The following is an 18920-nucleotide window of genomic DNA, read 5'->3' as shown; positions in this document are numbered from 1 at the left end:
CAAATATGAAAACTGGTAACATGTTGTTACAGGAGGGTAGTAGAGATCAGCGCCATCACCCCAATCAATGTTCCTACTACCGAGGTCCAGGGGCTGCACATCATATACCAAAAGGGACCCTTTGCGACCCTCAGGCTGCAGGTAGGGTGGCCACCTGTCCTGGATTCACCCAGACAGTTCAGGTTTTGAATCATGTGTTCGGGTTTCAGTCCACCTGAAACCCGGACACAATATTCAGACAGGAATGTGGTTCAGAAAAGGGTCCCATAGGAGGGCGAAGGGGGCACTATGTGCGCCACATTACCATTCTCTTTGGAGTGCCCAATGGTGTCTCCGGTCTGTTACAATCCTATAGTGCAGGGGTCTCCAAACATTCTAAAAGGAAGGGCCAGTTCACGGTCCTTCAGACTTTATGGGGGCCGGACTGTGCCCAGTGGGAGTAAACAATGCCCAATCTTTGGTATTGGGGGGAGAAATAGTTGGTGTCCATGGGGGGGGGGGGGGGATGTGCCCAATTTCTGCTGTCGTTGGAAGAAAGGATGCCCAATCGTCGAGGTCATTGGAAGGAACACTGCCCCATTGTTGGTGTCAGTGGCAGGAATAATGACTCAAGGGCCAGATAAAGACAAGCAACGGGCCGCAGTTTGGAAACCCCCACTATTGTGTATATTATATATTTGCTGTGCACTGCTAAAGTGTTCGGATTTGGCTTAAAGAAAAAGTGGTGACCCTCAGGCTGCAGGTTGGGCGTCTAACACTCTTACACAAGAGGAGTCTAAAATGGCCAAACTTCTTCCTAAAACCAATGAAAAAAAAAAATAGATAAAAAAAAGTGAGGAGAAGAAGTTCTAAACATCAGTTTTTGGCCGAGGACGGCAGATTGTGCCCAGCCTGGTTGCACCGCCGGTGGTGGAGGAGGGGCGGGCAGAGGGTGTAATCACAAGTGCTGGCTAAGGCATTTTTTTTTTTTTTTTTGCGTGGTCACCTCGCACGGTGACACGAGGGCCTCCAACTACTCCGAGGGCCAATTGACATCTGTTCTTGCCGGCTCATCTCTTCCTCAGCAGATCTACAAGCGGCAGGAAACCCCAAACGCCAGAGTCAGCAAAACCAACTTCCTCTTCCTACAGCAGCAGGTGCAAACTGACAGCGCTGGAGGAGTGTAGACTCCGATACCGTCCATGTGTCAGAGATCAGCGTGCTGGGGGGGGGGGGGCACACATCTGACCCCCGGGGGGGGGGGGGGGGGCACGAGGAGACGGCGTCTGCTGAAAAAACACACAACGCCCTCCAACAAGAGAAGGTGTTCGGGACACAGGAGCTGGTCATGGACAAAGAATAGCTAGATGAAGGCGGGGGGACTAGAATCTGTCCAACTTACAGTGCCCTCCCCAGACAGGGGCCCTCTAGTCAAACAATCCCCTCCCCCCCCATATATTCTCTTACTGGATGACGGTTCACAAGAACGCTCCTTTGGGTAGGTCAGGCATTGGGTTGCCTTTGGACCAACAGAAAGTCTGAAGGCCCTAGTCCTATCTGTGGACCCAAAACAATTACCAACATTCTAATACAGCCCCTCAACCTTATCAACACAGAGGAACCCTTGAAATAATTTTCCAGTCTCAGGGAACCCCCCCTGCTAATTACTAGATCTGCAACTCACGATACATTAATGTGATGGTCAATGAGAAGAATGTTCCTTACATTGGTGATCAGTGAGAAGAATGTTCCTTACATTGGTGATCAGTGAGAAGAATGTTCCTTACATTGGTGATCAGTGGGAAGAATGACCCTTACATTGGTGATCAGTGAGAAGAATGTTCCTTACATTGGTGATCAGTGAGAAGAATGTCCCTTACATTGGTGATCAGTGGGAAGAATGTTCCTTACATTGGTGATCAGTGGGAAGAATGTTCCTTACATTGGTGATCAGTGAGAAGAATGTCCCTTACATTGGTGATCAGTGAGAAGAATGTCCCTTACATTGGTGATCAGTGGGAAGAATGTCCCTTACATTGGTGATCAGTGGGAAGAATGTCCCTTACATTGGTGATCAGTGGGAAGAATGTCCCTTACATTGATGATCAGTGAGAAGAATGTCCCTTACATTGATGATCAGTGAGAAGAATGTCCCTTACATTGGTGATCAGTGAGAAGAATGATCAGTGCCGAGATGCACATATTGCTCAAGGAAGCCCCGTTTTATCCATTCATACTCTCTGAAAAATGGCCAAGAAATCATAAATTCTGCCAGGGTACGCAAACTTATGAGCGCAACGGTTTAAAGTCTTGCAGCAGATGACACCAGCAGTTTGAGAACTTTCTCAGGTTTTGTTTTTTGCCGACTCAGCAGTACTGCAGCTTTTACGGACTGCGGAAGTTCAGAAAGTTCCAGACATTTCGCCAAACAGAGGACACATTCAGAGACCAGAACGCGGCCAGATACACACACAGGGCGTCTTTATCCGACACGGGCGTACACTGACTGCCATATGTACAATGCCCCTCTGTATTGTTCATTTACCCCTACGTGTATATATAGCACCGACGTATGGTGCGGCGATCCCCAGAGAACGCTGACATCACATTCAACTCAGCGTTGGTTCTCCATTTTTTTTGGCTATTTTAGGAACATGCAAGCCTCCACAATACCGAGAGGGAAACTGTATTAAAAAAAAAAATTCTGATTGTGCCAGTCGAGTTTCGTCTAGAAAAATATTGAGGAGTCTCGAAATAACGCGCTGAGACACCAAGGGGAGTTCTCCTGTGGGGAAAAAAAAGTGACAAAACTCGCTGGGCAAGAAGTAGGTCAAGAATTCCACCAAACAATGAGGAGCACGCCGACCTCGTTCTTCCAGAAGAACCGAAGCTGAACGCGGTGACGGGCCCCTGGCACAGCCACAGAGCGGGACGGGCCGCCGAGTCTCCAGCAGGAGCCAAAAACAACAATCTTAGGAAGAAATCAGCGGACATTAGCCAGCGCACACACACTGGGAGGCACGCTGTGTGCTGACAGCAAGGTGCAGCCCAGAGGCCTCCGATGTCATCATCTTCCCACCCAGATGGTTTTAATATACGACACAAGAAACTCACTAACTCAACACCAACATTACCAAAGTGCAGAACTAGGCAGCAGTTCACCCAAAACGAAATATTCAATGGCCCGTTAGATGATGGAACAATCATTTTACCCCAGAGGAACGCAAACTATTTCAGGTCTAGGGAAACCCCTGCAAAAAAGAAAAAGAAGAACATCCCGACACTCCCCCCCCCCCCCCCGGCACTGATGGTCAAGAGGGAAGAACGTCACCCCCTGGCACTTCTGATCAAGAAGCCCCCAGGCCCTGGCACTGCCGGTCAAGGGGCAAGAACCCCCTATCAGCACTGGTGGTCAAGGGGCAAGAATGCACCCCCCAGCACTGGTGGTCAAGGGGCAAGAACATCTCATTGACACCCCCCCCCCCCCCCCCGGCACTGGCGGTTAAGGGGCAAGAACGGTGAGGAGTGAGGAGGTTGGCTGCTCCATCACTAGCACCCAAATCTTCTCTTCAGCTTCCAGGGATAAAGCCGTGTTCCCTTCATGGTGCTGGAATCAGCTCCTTGGCTTGGTGGTCTTCAGCCATTTTGATTGGAAGGGAGTTGCATCGTCCAAGTTTAGCCAGGGATGAGGTTGTGTGCTCCCTCACCAGTTGCCCAACTCTTCTCCTCTCCCTCACCCATTGCCCAACTCTTCTCCTCTCCCTCACCCCGTTGCCCAACTCCTCTCCTCAGCTTTGGGGGGTCTTCAGCCATCTTGATTGGTTAAGCTGGGATGACCCAACCCCTGCACACTTTCTAAAGAATCCTGCAAGAAGGAAGGCAAGTAGCCTTTAATGCAGAATGTCTCGTAGGATGTCTCTTCAATACAATGCCTTCCTGCCCTAAAGTTTATAAAATCATTAATTTCAGCTTTACATTGTCTGAAACAACCAGGTGGGATCATATTCTTTTATATGCAGAAAAGGGAGTTGGACCTGCAAGCTATATACTTTAGCAATAAACAGAGAAAGCAGACAAGCAAGTTGCTCATTGTCTAATTCTCGGTGATGGATCTTTTGGCCTATGACCTTGGTTCTTTGGCCTTCAGTATACAAGCCATTGCCAACGTCCACCGGCACAAAGAGGTTTTCAGCCCCTTAGCACCAAGGCCTGAAAATGAAAGGGGACGATGTTGTCAAACAATCAATGCTAAACGGCTACCAAATAGGACAAGCCGTGAACACAAACACTTCTATACATAGTTCCACCTCATACAAGTGCCGCATTCCTAATCCAATCAGGCTGAGTAAACTCTGGAAGTTGGGGAACCGGTTCATCCACTTAACTGTCTGCGAGACCAAAACTAAAAAAAAAAAACAGCAAAGCGTGAACTTTCCAGAAGAAAGAAAAACAAAACAAAGAATAAAAAAAAGATTTGTTTTTCATTGGTGAAATGAGATTAGTGAGAGGCGACAAAAACATCCTCACAAAGCCGGACTTCCGAAGGCCACTTAGATGTGCCAATCACGTCCCGACTACCGCCAAGGGATCTTCAGAAGGCTCCATACAGTTGCAAGTTCGGCTTTGCTTAGAAGACCTGTAGGCTTATCAGTGAGAACCTGATCCGATCACCAATACTTCTAAAAAAGGTTCCCATGGAATCAGGTCATGGTATACAGGGCCATCTTTAACCACTTCAGCCCCTGACCATTTGGCTGGCCAAATGTCCGGGCCACCTTTTCCGATTCCGGCATTCGTGTCTATGGATGCCAAATGCTGGACTCGTGAGTGTGCCCGCAAGGTAACCCCCAGGGAGAGCGCTTCTCCTTGGGGGTTACCTGATGCAAGGAGGAGCCACCAAGGGACCCCAGAGGAGGAGGATCGGGGCCACTCAAAACGAGTTGCACAGTGGAGGCAAGTATGACATAAAAAAAAAAAAAATAATAATAATATATTTTTTTAATATATATATATATATATATATATATATATATATATATATATATATATATATATATATATATATATATATATATATATATATATATATATATATATATATATATATATATATATATAAAAAATTAAAAAAAAAAAAGCGAAGGCTTACAATAATTTTAAAGACTTCTACAAGTCAGTGACGCGCAATGCCACAGAAACAAGGGCAGAGAAGTGCGCACGTGCACCATGGGAGTTCAGACTGAGAAGGTGGGGGGGGGGGGGGGGGATGGGGTGACCACACAAGCACATGTATCGGACCGTTAAGCATATGGTAATACATAAAACCCTCCCCCCGCCCACAGTATCTAAAATGATAAAAGGGTCACGTTTCGCACCCATCGCACGCAGTAATAGAATTTTAAGCGGCTGACATAAGAGTGGGGGAAAAAAAAGAAACAAAAGAAGAAGTTGTTGATAATTCAGTAATTGGCCGGTAAAGTGAGAGCGTTAATGTTAAACATTCTGTCACTGCTGCGTTCCAACACATACGCGGAGAAAAACAAGAGCCGCCTCAATTCTCAGCGCAGCGACCGCAGAAAAATTATCTCACAGACCACACCTTGCAGATGAGTCTGAGGGGAGCCAGATTAAGACGATCAGACGCTCGCCAAAAAAAAAAAAAAAAAAAAAAAGAAAAAGCTGGATGGACACATCCTGATTATTTTTATTTATTTTACATTTTTTTTTTTTGCTTTTCTGCTATTGTCACATCAAAAGTATAACACACACATTTTTTTATTTTATTTAATAATAATAATAATAATAAATTTTTTTTAATAAAAATTGTATTTAATACTAAATAAAAAAATAAAAATAAAAAAAAAACACACCACTGACTTCTGCTAGCTGGCATTGTTGTGAAAAAAAAAAAAAAAAAAAAATGTATATATGTATATATATATATATATATATATATATATATATATATATATATATATATATATATATATATATATATATATATAAAAAAAAAAAATCGCAGAAGTCAGTTTTTTTTAAAAAAAATATTAATATACAATATTAAATACAATTTTTATAAAAATAAGATTTACACACTATAATATATATATATATATATATATATATATATATATATATAAATAATCTCTGACTTCTGCTCGCTGGCATCGGTGAGTGCGGTGGTCTACACCCAAAATTCGTTTTTTTTTGTCGGGTACAAAACCATCCCAACTGCAGATGAGTTGTGAAAGTTTGTAGAAAGTCAAAGGAAGAAAAGTAATAAAATTGTGTGCGGCGGCGAGTGAGGACAAAGTGCAATGAATCATTTATCTCTGTGACTCAGAGGATACTGACAACTGCCACATGTGGAAGAAGAGGAAAAAAATAAAAAATATGTTGTCGTGTCACAGCTACAAAAAGTAAAACTTTACGTGACGTGGTGACGTGTCACACAGCTGACAATCCAAACATCCATAGGAGAAAAAGAAAGGTTATGTTTTTTGCAGTTTGAAAAAGGAATATTTTTAAATAAACATTTGATTACAATATGATTGGCGAAGCTATATAGGTTTTATGGCAACCTGGAGGCATTCTATACACAGATGGTATACAGACCGCACCCCCAGATACGTCATTTCCTGCTTGCGCGATTGGCTCACTTGATTTTTCCCAGAAGTCTGCACTAAGATACAAGTCAGATTTTGGGCCTCTCCTGCAACAAAAATGCAATTTTTTTGGTGAGATGCTCCCAAGGGAAATCACGTCTAAAGGGATGCAGGCCCTGAAACTTTCCTCAGTGGACCAGCAGCGGTGGTAGGGGGGGGGGGGGGTCACACAAGAAGCCTAAATTTGCAGCGGTGGTGGGGGGGAGGGCCACACAAACAGCCCAAGTTTCCGGCGGTGGGGGTCACACAAGAAGCTTAAGTTTCCGGCGGTGGGGGGGTGTCACACAAGAAGCCTAAAATTTCCAGCGGTGGTGGGAATCACATAAGAAGCCTAAATTTGTGGTGGTGGAAGGGCTGTCACACAAGAAGCCTAAATTTCCAGCGGTGGTGGGGGGGGTCACACAAGAAGCCTAAATTTCCGGCGGTGGTGGGGGGGGGGGTCACACGAAGCCTAAATTTGTGGTGGTGGAAGGGCTGTCATACAAGAAGCCTAAATTTCCAGCGGTGGTGGGGGGGTCACACAAGAAGCCTAAATTTCCGGCGGTGGTGGGGGGGGGGGGGTGTCACACAAGAAGCCTACATTTCCGGTGGTGGGCGGGCCCCAAAAGCAGCCCAAGTTTCCGGCGGTGGGGTCACACAAGAAGCCCAAGTTTCCGGCGGTGGGGGGGGGGGGGTTGTCACACAAGAAGCCCAAGTTTCCGGCGGTGGGGGGGTCACACAAGAAGCCCAAGTTTCCGGCGGGGGGAGGTCACACAAGAAGCCCAAGTGTCCGGCGGTGGGGGGGGGGGGGGGGTGTCACACAAGAAGCCTAAATGTTGGCACTGGTGGGGGGGGTCACACAAGAACCCTAAAATTTCCGGCGGTGGTGGTAATCACATAAGAAGCCTAAATTTGTGGTGGTGGCGGTGGAAGGGCTGTCACACAAGAAGCCTAAATTTCTGGCAGTGTGAGTGGGGGGGGGGGGGGGGGGACGGTGTCACACAAGAAGCCTGAATTTGCAGCGGTGGGGGGGGGGGCCACACAAACGAGCCAAGTTTCCAGGGGTGGGGGGGTCACACAGAAAGCCCAAGTTTCCGGCGGTCTGGTGGTGGGGGGGGTCACACAAGAAGCCTAAATTTCCGGCGGTGGTGGGGGTACACAAGCAGCCTAAAATTTCCAGCGGTGGTGGGAATCACATAAGAAGCCTAAATTTGCAGCGGTGGTGGTGGGGGGGGGGGGGGGGGGTTTCACACAAGAAGCCTAAGCTTCTCTTTTGACTTGCCAACAACCATATACCTATCACTGTGGCTGGAGTTGATCCACAAGTATTTGGATGCATTTATTAAACCCATAGCCCACCAGTGCTGGCTGGGAATGAAGCCAAGCTGGCACCGACTTCCAATATACTTACATAAAAATAAAAAATAAAAAAGGGGGAATGGAGCGAACAGCAGAGTAAGAAAACGGGGCAAAGTCCAACCTGACTCTTGGAAGCTTCTCCATTGTGTTTTGGCGGCGGTGGCGGCGATCCGCACAGAGCTCAGGGCAATGAATCATTCAAACCCAATATAATGAAATGTGAAAATTTGTGCGATCAGCCTGTGTGTACTCACCTTGATGTGGTCAGTCATAGCAAAACGCATGGAGATTACTGCAGCGTAATGCACAACTCAGCAGAAATATTGTGATGTCATCTACAGCTGGTAGACGGACAAACCCCAGGAACCAGGTAGCCAGCGCTCCTTCAAATTACATCTGGTACCTTTTTTTTGTTGGGGGGGGGGGGGGGTTTCTCCGTAGTTGTCAATGGAGTTTACTTTTTTTTTTTTTTTTAAAGAAGAAGTCAACTCCATTGATAACTATGAAGAAACTACGAAGAACCTTCAAAAAAAAAAATTAAAAAAAAATTAAAAAAGGAGGGGGGTGGGGTTTTGGGAGAAGGGGCCACTGAACTGGTCAGACTGGCTCCCATTTAAAAATGTGTCCACCCCTGCCTTAAAGGGGTTTTCCACCCATTTTTTAAGTTTATTAAAAGTCAGCAGCTACAAAAAGTGTAGCTGCCGGCTTTTAATAAACAGACACTTACCTGCTCCACGGCTCCAGCGCCGCTCCTCGCCCCCCCCTCGTCGGCCGGCGTCTTCATTCCTAGTGTGGGCACCCAGCAGTGACAGCTTTCGGCTTCACGGCCGGGCACCCACTGCGCATGCGCGAGCGGCACCGTCCGATTGGACAGCCGCTCGACTACAGGGAGGGGCTGTGAAAAGGCAATTAAGCTAATCGCCTTTCCAGCCCCTCTGCGGAAGGAGGAAGTGGGACAGGAAGTCCCCTTCTCCAGAAGCCCCCACTCCCCCCCCCCCCCCCAAAAAAAATTACATGCCAAATGTGGCGAGGAGTGGGTTAAGCGGAAGTTCCATTTTTAGGTGGAACTCCGCTTTAAAGGCATCTTGCCCATGGCCAGGGGCGGACTGACCATTCAAGCACTGCCCGAGGGCCCCATCAGGGTTGACAGCCTCAGTAAAACCAGGGACAATATGTAAAAATCTGTGCGTTTTTTAAAATCCCAAGATTATAGCTGCCCCGCCTCTCCAGTACCCTTTTAGGGTGTGTGTGTGTGTGTGTGTGTATGTATACTGTGTGGCCCCATAATATATTGCCTGGGGGCCCCATAATCTCCTATTGCCCGGGGGCCCCCATGAGTTGTCAGTCCACCCCTGCCCATGGCCATTCCGAGATTGCAGCAGTTCCCACCGAGACCCTTGGCAGTAGCATGGAGTTCATCAACAATGACCACCTACATGCAGCCAAAGATCGATGGAGCATGCATATACCGGAGGAGGGGGGGGGGGGTTTGCAGGCAGCTGGAGAGATAAATTATCCTAAAAGGCATACTAGAGATCATAGCAAGTTCACAAGCTTGTCCCATTGACCCCCATCCCTTACCACCCACCAAGGTGGCGACTGCATCTGCTGCTGCTGCCATAGGCACTAAACCATCACCCCATCTGGTTCAGCATACAATCAACGTCTGCAACTGCAACCCCTCGAAGGGGGACCACTGCAAGGGATGGGTAAATCAGCTCCGACTAGCTGCCGTTGAACCAAAAGTCCCAGCATGCCTAGACAATAGTTTGGCCGTTTGTCCAACCCCCGTCTTGAAAAGATAAACCGGTGTAGGTCAATAAAGGTCTTCTAAATTGCTACCGTTGGAAAATTCGAGAACCAGCTCTCAATCTTTTGTTTGCCTGAATTTTTCCGACAGCAAAAGTCCGATGGGGGCCCTACACGCGGTCAGAATTTTGGACCAAAAGCTCACATCGGACTTTCCTTGTCGAAATTTCCGACCGCGTGTGTGTGTGCGGGACACAAGACCGGTGCCAAGGTCAGGAGAAGAGCTCTCGCCACCTGCCGGCTTGTGAGTTCCACCCTCCCAACAAGTCCTTCACATTCTAATCCAACCGCCACACATTGGGTTTCATCTGAAGCCTCCCGGGTGTTTGCTTTTGCTTCTCATCACATCAGAGCGTTATAGCCCAGAGCTCTGGAGTTGGCTGAGCGAATCTCACCGCACTGCCTGAATCTCTGGCATGTTATTGCATCAGATAGAGTGAGCTCCGGGTGAACCACAGCCCTCCACACCCCCCTTTCCTCTACAGCCTCGATCACCTACACTGGGGTCACCTAGAGCTCTAGAGTTGGCCGTGTGAATCTTTCAGACAGGGGCGGACTGACAACTCATGGGGCCCCCGTGCAATAGAAGACTATGGGGTCCCTGGGCTTACAGATGGCCACCACGCCAGGAGGCAGGACAGCTAAAATCTCAGGATTTTTACATCAGAAGCATGTCGGTTTCAGACATATCAGGGACAGATGTATAAAAAATAAACAGATTTTTACATACTGTCCCTGGTTTTACTGAGCCTGGCAACCCCGATTGGGCCCCCTAGTGACATGGGGCCCTCGGGCAGTGCCCGAGTGACTCAATGGTCAGTCCGCCCCTGCTTTCAGACATTATTGCAGCAGATAGAGCGAGTTCCCGGGGAACCACAGCCCTCCACATCCCCCTTTCCTCCGAAGTCTCCCAGGTGTTTTTTCTTCTCATCACCTACTTCGGGTTGCCCAGAGTTGTGTGGAGTTGGCTGGGTGAAGCTCACCACACTGCCTGAGTCTTTGGGATGTTATTGCGTCTGATAAAGCGAATTCAGGGGACCAGAGCCAATGCTGGGACAAAGTCATCCAGTGCTAGGGGCAAAGATGCCAAACTGCGCCCTCCCCCATTTGAGTTAGCAGTGACGCCACTGTCACTATTCCGGTAACAGAAGCAACTGGCACAGAGTGCCTCCATGCCTGCAATAAACCATTGTGCCCAGGACAGCTGTCCCTCCTGCCCACCCCTTGTCCCAGCCCGCCACACCCCCTGTCCCAGCCCACCACACCCCCTTCTCTCTGAAGCTTCCCGGGTGTTTTTTTGCTTCTCATCGCCTACAGCGGGTCACTGGGTTGCCCAGAGCTCTGGAGTTGGGCTGTGTGAAGCTCACAGCACTGACCACATTTTTGGGCAATTAATGCAGCAGATAGAGTTCCCGGGGAGCCAAGACCCTCCACACCTCCTTCCCTCTGAAGCCTCCCAGGTGTTTTTTCCCCCTTCTCATCACCTACTCCAGGTTGCCCCGAGCTCTGGAGTTGGGCTGTGCAAAGCTTGCCGCACTGCCTGAATCTTTGGCATTTTATTGCATCACATAGAGCGAGTTCAGAGGACCACAGCCAATGCTGGGACAAGGTCATCCTGTGCCCGGGGCAAAGATGCCAAACGCCTCCATCTCTGCAATAAACCATTGTGCCCAGGGCAGCCGTCCCTCCTGACCACCCCCTTGTCCCAGCCCTCTACACTTCCTTCCCTCTGAAGCTTCCCGGGTGTTTTTTTTGCTTCTCATCACCTACAGCGGGTCACTGGGTTGCCCAGAGCTCTGCAGTTGGGCTGTGCGAAGCTCACAGCACTGCCTGAATGTTTGGGATGTTATTGCATCAGACAGAGTGAGATCAGAGGAGGGGGGGCCACAATCCCCCCCCCACCCCTTTGTCAAATCTCTTATAACAGCAAAAGTGTTACCACCCCCTCAAAGTGGGGGGAAAGGTTATCCTTAGAGTGTGTTTTTATTTTACTGTCAACATGTTTAATTTTTGACAACACACATAAAAGAAAAATAAAAGCAACATAAGATTAAAGTGCCAAACCTCCCAACAGCTGTTCTAGGATGATAAAAAAAAACAAAAAAAAAAAAAAAACACCACAAACGTTGCAGTAGACTGCAATTTAACAAAAAAAGAAAAAAGAAAAAAAAAAAAAAAAAGAAGGGGGGGGGGGGGTAATTTAATCAATAAGAGGCGTGTTCTCTATTATGTCCTGAGCAGATCCCTCCACCCCTGAAAGCTGCAGGGGGGATCCCCTCCAGGCAAACAGGTGTGAGGGATCAGCTTTAGGAGGAGGACGTGTATTTGGCGATCTATGGAAGCGGATCCTTTCATTTCCGGAAATGTTTTATTTTACACTTCAGATGTTTTTTTTGTTTTGTTATTTAAATGCAGAGTCCAGAGACTGGTAACAAAAGGAGAGCAAAAAAGTATGTAAACAACTTGTAACAAAAAAGGATAAAACTGTATTAAAAGTTTGAAAAACAAAATGTGTAACAAATAAAAAAAAATAATAACACACCACCACACTTTAGAAGCAACTTGTAAAAAGTATAAAGGGCTTGTAAACAAACTTGTAACAAAGTAAAAATCTCTATTTAAAAAACAAAACACCTTGTAACTAAAAGAGTAATAAAACTATAAAAAAAAAATATATAACACCTGTAACAAAAGTATAAAAGGTTTCATTTCTTCCCTGAGCTGCACCCAGTCCAATGGTGCCCCCCCCCCCCACACACACCCACCTAACGATTCATCACAGAATCGTCCAATGTGATTGACCCTCTGAATTACTAAAAAAAAAAGACACATACCGTGTCATCGATCGGTTTTGCTTAAAAAAAAGAAAAAACACCATTTCAACAAAATGATTCCGATTGGTCTGGACAGAATGTAGAGCGATAAAGAGCGTTAAGTGTAAAGCGCCAGAAACACCCCCCAACACTTCTGAGCAGAGGAGAGAATCGTTGAACGATCTTTCGCCCCAAAGCTTTCTCTTGAACAGCAAGATCAATCGACGATCCTCCATTCTGTGTACCAATAGACGTTACAATCTGACCGTACGATCAACTTTAAAATTCACTAAAACTATCAAGTACCTTCCCAAGGTCCCATCAAGCTGTATCTAGTCAGCCAGTCTCTTGCACTACATATCGCTGGCAGATTTAAAAAAGGAGATTGTACAATCAGATTGCACCGTGTGTGGCGAGATTTAGACTTCTAAAATCTATATATTATTTTCAGGGCAAAACGTAGCCATTTGCATTTGTATCCAATCAGGCATGGCCTTCCACTACATAACCGATGGCAGGTCGAAAAGAGAGATTGTACCATGATTGGAGAAATTTAGACTCCCCAAAGCCAAGTAATTTGGGGGGCAAACTTAAAATGAATAGCCTTTGTATCCAATCAGGCAATCCCTTGCACAACATAATTGATGGTCGGTCTAAAAAAGGAGATTGTAGAGCAGGGGTCTCAAACTGGCGGCTCTCCAGTTGTTAAGGAACTACAAGTCCCATGAGGCATTGCAAGGCTGACAGTTAAAAGTATGACTCCCAGGCAAAGGCATGATGGGACTTGTAGTTTTGCAACAGCTGGAGAGCCACTAGTTTGAGACCCCTGTTGTAGCGTATATGGTCACCTTTATGGCGGTCATTAGGGATGCACTGGTGCCGATACCAAGTATTTTCCCCCCCAAGTACTTGTGAAGATGGTCCCGATACCTGAAACTGATACTTTGCAGTGCGATTTGAGTCCATGCAAAATGGGCTGCAAAGAATCGCATGCAATTTGAACAGGAGTACCGATACGTTTCGGGCAAGTACTCACCGATGCCGAATACCGATACCTTTTTGGCGGTGCGATTTTTGCATCCAAGGACGCACTGGTGCTGATACCGAGTCTTTTCATGAGTACTTGTGAAGATGCTCCCGATACTCGAAACCGATACTTTGCAGTGCGATTTGAGTCCATGCAAAATATCGCATGCAATTCGAGCAGGAGTACCGATACGTTTCGGTCAGGTAGTCACCGATTCCGAGTACCAATCTTTTTGTGAAAATGCTCCCGATACTCGAAACGAATACGCTGAGGTGCGTGCGATTTGCGTCTATACAAAATGAAAGGGCGCTAATCACACTGCAAAGAATCGCATGCCATTTGATCATGAGTGCCGATACATTTCGGTCAAGTACTCACCGATACCTTTTGCGGTGCGATTTGCATCCAAGGATACACTGGTGTCGTTAACGAGTCTTTTCGCGAAGATGCTCCCGATTCTCGAAACCAATACTTTGCGGTGCGATTTGCGTCCATACAAAAAGGAAAGGGCGCAAATCATACCGCAAAGAATCGCATGCTGTTTGGACAGGAATGCGTTGCGATTTCTGTCCGAACGCAATCCATTCGGAAAACAGAAATCGCCACGCATTCCTGTTCAAATAGCATGCGATTTCTGCCCGAATGGATCGCGGTTTCGCACAGCCAGGCTTGTCATAGCGATTCCAGCCTGGGTTCAAGCAGGAGCGTTGCGGGAAAAGGCATGCAAGGCAGACAGAAATCGCAGTGCATGCGATTCTTTGCAGTGTCATTTGAGCCCTTTCGTTTTTGTATGGACACAAATCGCACTGCAAAGTAGCGGTTTCATGAGGATACTTGTATTGGCACCAGTGCCTCCTTGGATGCAAATCGCACAGCAAAAAGGGTATTGGCATTCGGTATCGGTGAGTACTTGACTGAAACGTATCGGTACTCCTGTTCAAACCGCTTGCGATTCTTGCAGCGCATTCTGCACAAGTTTGTTTTGTATGGATGCAAATCGCACCGCAAAGTATCGGGAACACTTTCACAAGTACTCATGAAAAGACTCGGTATCAACACCAGTGCATCCTTGGACGCAAAAATCGCACCGCAAAAAAGGTATTTGTACTCGGTATCGGTGAGTACTTGCCCGAAACGTATCAGTACTCCTGTTCTATTGATTGTTTTCAAGTATGTATCACTTTTATTAATTAGCGCACCCACTTCCATATATTTTCTCACTGTATAATCATTTGATTATTATTGGGTAGCAGCTTAACACTGTATATAAATTAATTTTAATTTATTGGCGCGAGATACCATACACACAACTCCTGTTCAAACCGCATGCGATTCTTTGCAGTTCGTTTTGCATGGACTCAAATCGCACCGCAAAGTATCGGTTTCGAGTATCGGGAGCACTTTCACAAGTACTCACGAAAAGACTCGGTATCTACACCAGCGCCTTCTTGGGCACAAATCGCACCGCAAAAAAGGTATCGGTGAGTACTTGACCGAAACGTATCAGTACTCCTGTTCAAACCGCTTGCGATTCTTTACAGCGCATCTTGCGCAAATTTTGTATATTTGCAAATCGCACTGCAAAGTATCGGTTGCTGGAGCATTTTCGTGTATTGTCACCAGCGCATCCTTGAGCGCTAATCGCACCGCAAAAAGGGTATCAGCGAGTACTTGACTGAAACGTATCAGTACTCTTGTTCGAATCGCATGCGATTCTTTACAGCACAAGTTCATTTTGTATGGCATCCTTGGGCTCAAATCGCACCGCAAAAAAAGTGCATCAGCGAGTACTTGATCGAACGTATCGACCGGAAAAAAAAAAATCCAATATTGGTTCCTCACTACACAAAATTCAATAAAACGATCAATTTCCTTTCTGGTCGATCTCTTTGAATAGAAATCAATCAATAGCCAACAACCCATTGGATAGAGACTTTGATCAGGGATACAATCAGATTGCGAGACGGTGGAGACAGAGATGCGATCGATAAATTTACAAAATCACAAGTTAGGATACGCTGATAACTTATTGATCGCACCGCCCCTGTGTTACCACCTCTGGTTAAAATACGATCTTAGGAGGAAAAGAAAGGAAAGGAAAGGAAAAAAAATAAAATAAAAAAAAAGAAGAAGAAGAAGAAAAAAAAAAAGGGAAAGAAAAAAAAGGGAAAGAAAAAAAAAGGGAAAGAAAAAAAAAAGGGAAAGAAAAAAAAAGGGAAAGAAAAAAAAAAAAAAGGGAAAGAAAAAAAAAAAGGGAAAGAAAAAAAAAGGGAAAGAAAAAAAAAGGGAAAGAAAAAAAAAGGGAAAGAAAGAGGGTTCCTGCTGCCAATAGATGCAAAGTAATCAATCATTTCCCACCCTGGCTGATCAATCGATCAAATCCAATCTAAATTGATCAGAAGGAAAATTATGGCTATTTGATTGTTTTGATCAGATAATAAAATCGAAGCATGTGTGGCCCCATAAGACAAAGCTGGTGGCCCCAGGGCCGATCCTTTCCCCCTCCAGGACCCATCCTTCACCCCCTCCAGGACCCATCCTTCTCCCCTCCAGGACCGATCATCTTACCTCCAGGACCCATCCTTCCCCCCCTCCAGGACCGATCATCTTACCTCCAGGACCCATCCTTCCCCCCCTCCAGGACCGATCCTTCCCCCCCTCCAGGACCGATCATCTTACCTCCAGGATGTCCTCCAGGTCCCTGAGGGTCAGGCAGGTGTACTTCTCCAGGATCTTGGTCTTGCTCTGATCGAAGTCCTTGGTGGCTTGTTTCCAGTTGGGTTCCTCCAGCACCTGGAAGATGGCGGCCCCTATGGACAGGTAGAAGATGATGGCAGAGGTGAGGAGGGGCCCCCTGTCCACCATGGTGCTCCTCTCTCTTCAGTCTCTCCTCTCCTCTCTCTCGGTCGCTCTGTTCCCTTTGCACAGCTGTTTGAATTTGCGTGCTCTGCGCATGCGCGCCTCTCCAAACTTTACTTTCGCTCAAGTCTCAGCGAAGTTCCCCCTTCCCTCCTTGTCGGAATTGTCGGGCTTGTCGGGCTTTCTGTCCCTGCGGGGGCTCCCCCTCCTGCCGCGCATTGATGTCCCGGTCTGGGGGCCCCTGGATGGAGCCGACACGTGTCCCGCGGAGCTCTGACTTCTCTGACTCACCGGGCTTCATATTTGTAGTCAGAGAGGAGCGGGGAGGGGGAGGGGGCGGAACACCCGACAATTCCACCACTGCTGAGACAAAACGCGCTGCCCCATTCCTGGGAGAGACGCTGCATGGGCAAGGTGGCAGAGACGGGGGCTCTACATGTTGGTTTTATTTCAGCAGCTGCAATGTAACTTCAGGGGTCGGAGGTGAAGCAGCATTGTATGTGCAAGGTGGTAGAGGGGGGATGAGGGGCTCCCAGTGGTTTTATTTCAGCAGCTTCAATACAACTTCCCCAATCTGAGAGGTATTGTGTTTGTGCAAGGTGGCTGAGGGGCTCTGAGTGGTTTTATTTCAGCAGCTGCAGGGCAACTTCCCCAGTCAGTGAGGAGGCATTATGTGTGCAAGGTGGTAGAGGGGGGACTAAAGGGCTCTAAATGTTGGTTTTATTGCAGCAGCTGCAATGTAACTTCAGGAGTTGGAGGAGAAGCAGCATTGTGTGTGCAAGGGGGTTGAGGGGCTCCCAGTGGTTTTATTTCAGCAGCTGCAATGTAACTTCAGGAGTTGGAGGAGAAGCATTGTGTGTGTGTGCGCAAGGTGGCACAGGCTTCCAGTGGTTTTATTTCAGCTGCTACAATGTAACTTCCCCAGTCGGAGAAGCATTGTGTGTGTGCAAGGTGGTAGAGGGAGACTGGCAGGGGGCACTGAGGCTCCCAGTGGTTTTATTTCAGCTGCTGCACTGTCTGGAGTCAGAGGGCCAGATTCTCAAAAGAGTTACGCCGGTGTATCTACAGATACACCGGCGTAATTCGAAAATTCCCGCCGGCGTATCATTGTTTTGTATTCGCAAAACAAGATACGCCGAATTTAGGCTAGGATCCGACTGGTGTAAGTCACTTACACCGTCGGATCCTAAATACAATACAATGCTGACCGCTAGGTGGCGTTTACGTTCAGATCTCATTTGACTATGCAAATGAGCCTGATACGCCGATTCCCGAACGAATTTGCGTCGCGTACTCGTCGTTTACGTCATTTCCGTAAGCGTAAGATTACCCCTGCTAAATGAGGGGTAACCTTACGCCAGTCCGCCGTATGCCATGTTAAGTATGGCGGCGGGTCCGCGTCGTCTTTTTCCGTCGGTTACGTCGTTTTCCTAAGTCGTTCTTGAATGCGACTTTACGTCAATGACGCTCACGTCGGCGTCATTGACGTTTTCCGTCGTGAGCTGGAGCATGCGCACTGGGCTATTTTTCAGCCCGGCGCATAAGCAGTTCAATCGGCGCGGGGGCGCGCTTAATTTGAATACAAGCCGCCCCCTTTGAATTACGCGGCCATACGCCGGGCTATTTACACCACGCCGCCGCAAATTACGGAGCAAGTGCTTGGAGAATACGACACTTGCTCCAGTAAGTTGCGGTGACGTGGTGTAAATGGCTTACACTACGCCAACGCCGATTCTATGAGAATCTGGCCCAGAGAGGCATTGTGTGTGTGTGTGTGTGTGAGTGTGCAAGGTGGCAAAGGGAGGCTGGGGGCATTGAGCCTCCGAGTGGTTTTATTTCGGCAGCCATTTGCCACATGGAGGGGCATATCGATGGAATAAGTTCTTTACTATAGATCATTTGTTCTAGATTCATACGCTTCGATAAATGGTCAGTTTCTTTTCTGCTCGATCTCTTCTGATAGGAGTAATCGATGTCTTGTCACAACCCATATGATCGATACGCCACACCCAGGGAAGTGGATTTCGATCAATGGGTCGGATAAGGTTGTAAATGATCATTTGCCTCTCTGTTTCCACCATGTAATCTCACAATCTGATCAATCCTATTCATCAATAAAGTTTCTCAATGTCAATTGATTACAAAACGATCAATAATTTTCTTCCCTGTCCAATTGATCAGAAGGGCTATTCCATTGTTTACAGATTGTTGATTGCACATTGATGGGATAAAAATATATATATATACACGTGTACACCCACCAGTGGCGGCTGGTGCTCAAATATTTTTTTTTGGGGGGGCGCAAACGTAAAAAAAAAGAAAGAAATTGCAGCTTCACTGTGCCATCAAACGTAGCCACTGTGCCATCAAACGTAGCCACTGTGCCATCAAACGCAGCCGCTGTGCCATGCCATCAAACATAGCCGCTGT

The 18920-nt window shown here is 47.1% G+C and overlaps 1 protein-coding gene across 1 annotated transcript in view; it reads right to left on the bottom strand.

Annotated features, from left to right (window-relative positions):
* The window catches only part of KCNK5 (potassium two pore domain channel subfamily K member 5), a 62550-nt gene extending 45763 nt beyond the window's left edge, over positions 1-16787 (bottom strand). Inside the window, exon 1 of the mRNA XM_040351838.1 lies at positions 16311-16787. Coding sequence (XP_040207772.1) covers positions 16311-16496 — 186 coding nt within the window. The 5' untranslated portion in view covers positions 16497-16787. The remainder of the gene's footprint in view (positions 1-16310) is intronic.
* Between the last annotated feature and the right edge of the window lie 2133 nt (positions 16788-18920).

The sequence above is a fragment of the Rana temporaria genome, chromosome 4 (assembly GCF_905171775.1).
Source record: "Rana temporaria chromosome 4, aRanTem1.1, whole genome shotgun sequence".
NCBI classification, from domain to species: domain Eukaryota; kingdom Metazoa; phylum Chordata; class Amphibia; order Anura; family Ranidae; genus Rana; species Rana temporaria.
Note: the sequence above shows the minus strand (reverse complement) of the source record. Positions and strands in the feature narration are given on the sequence as shown.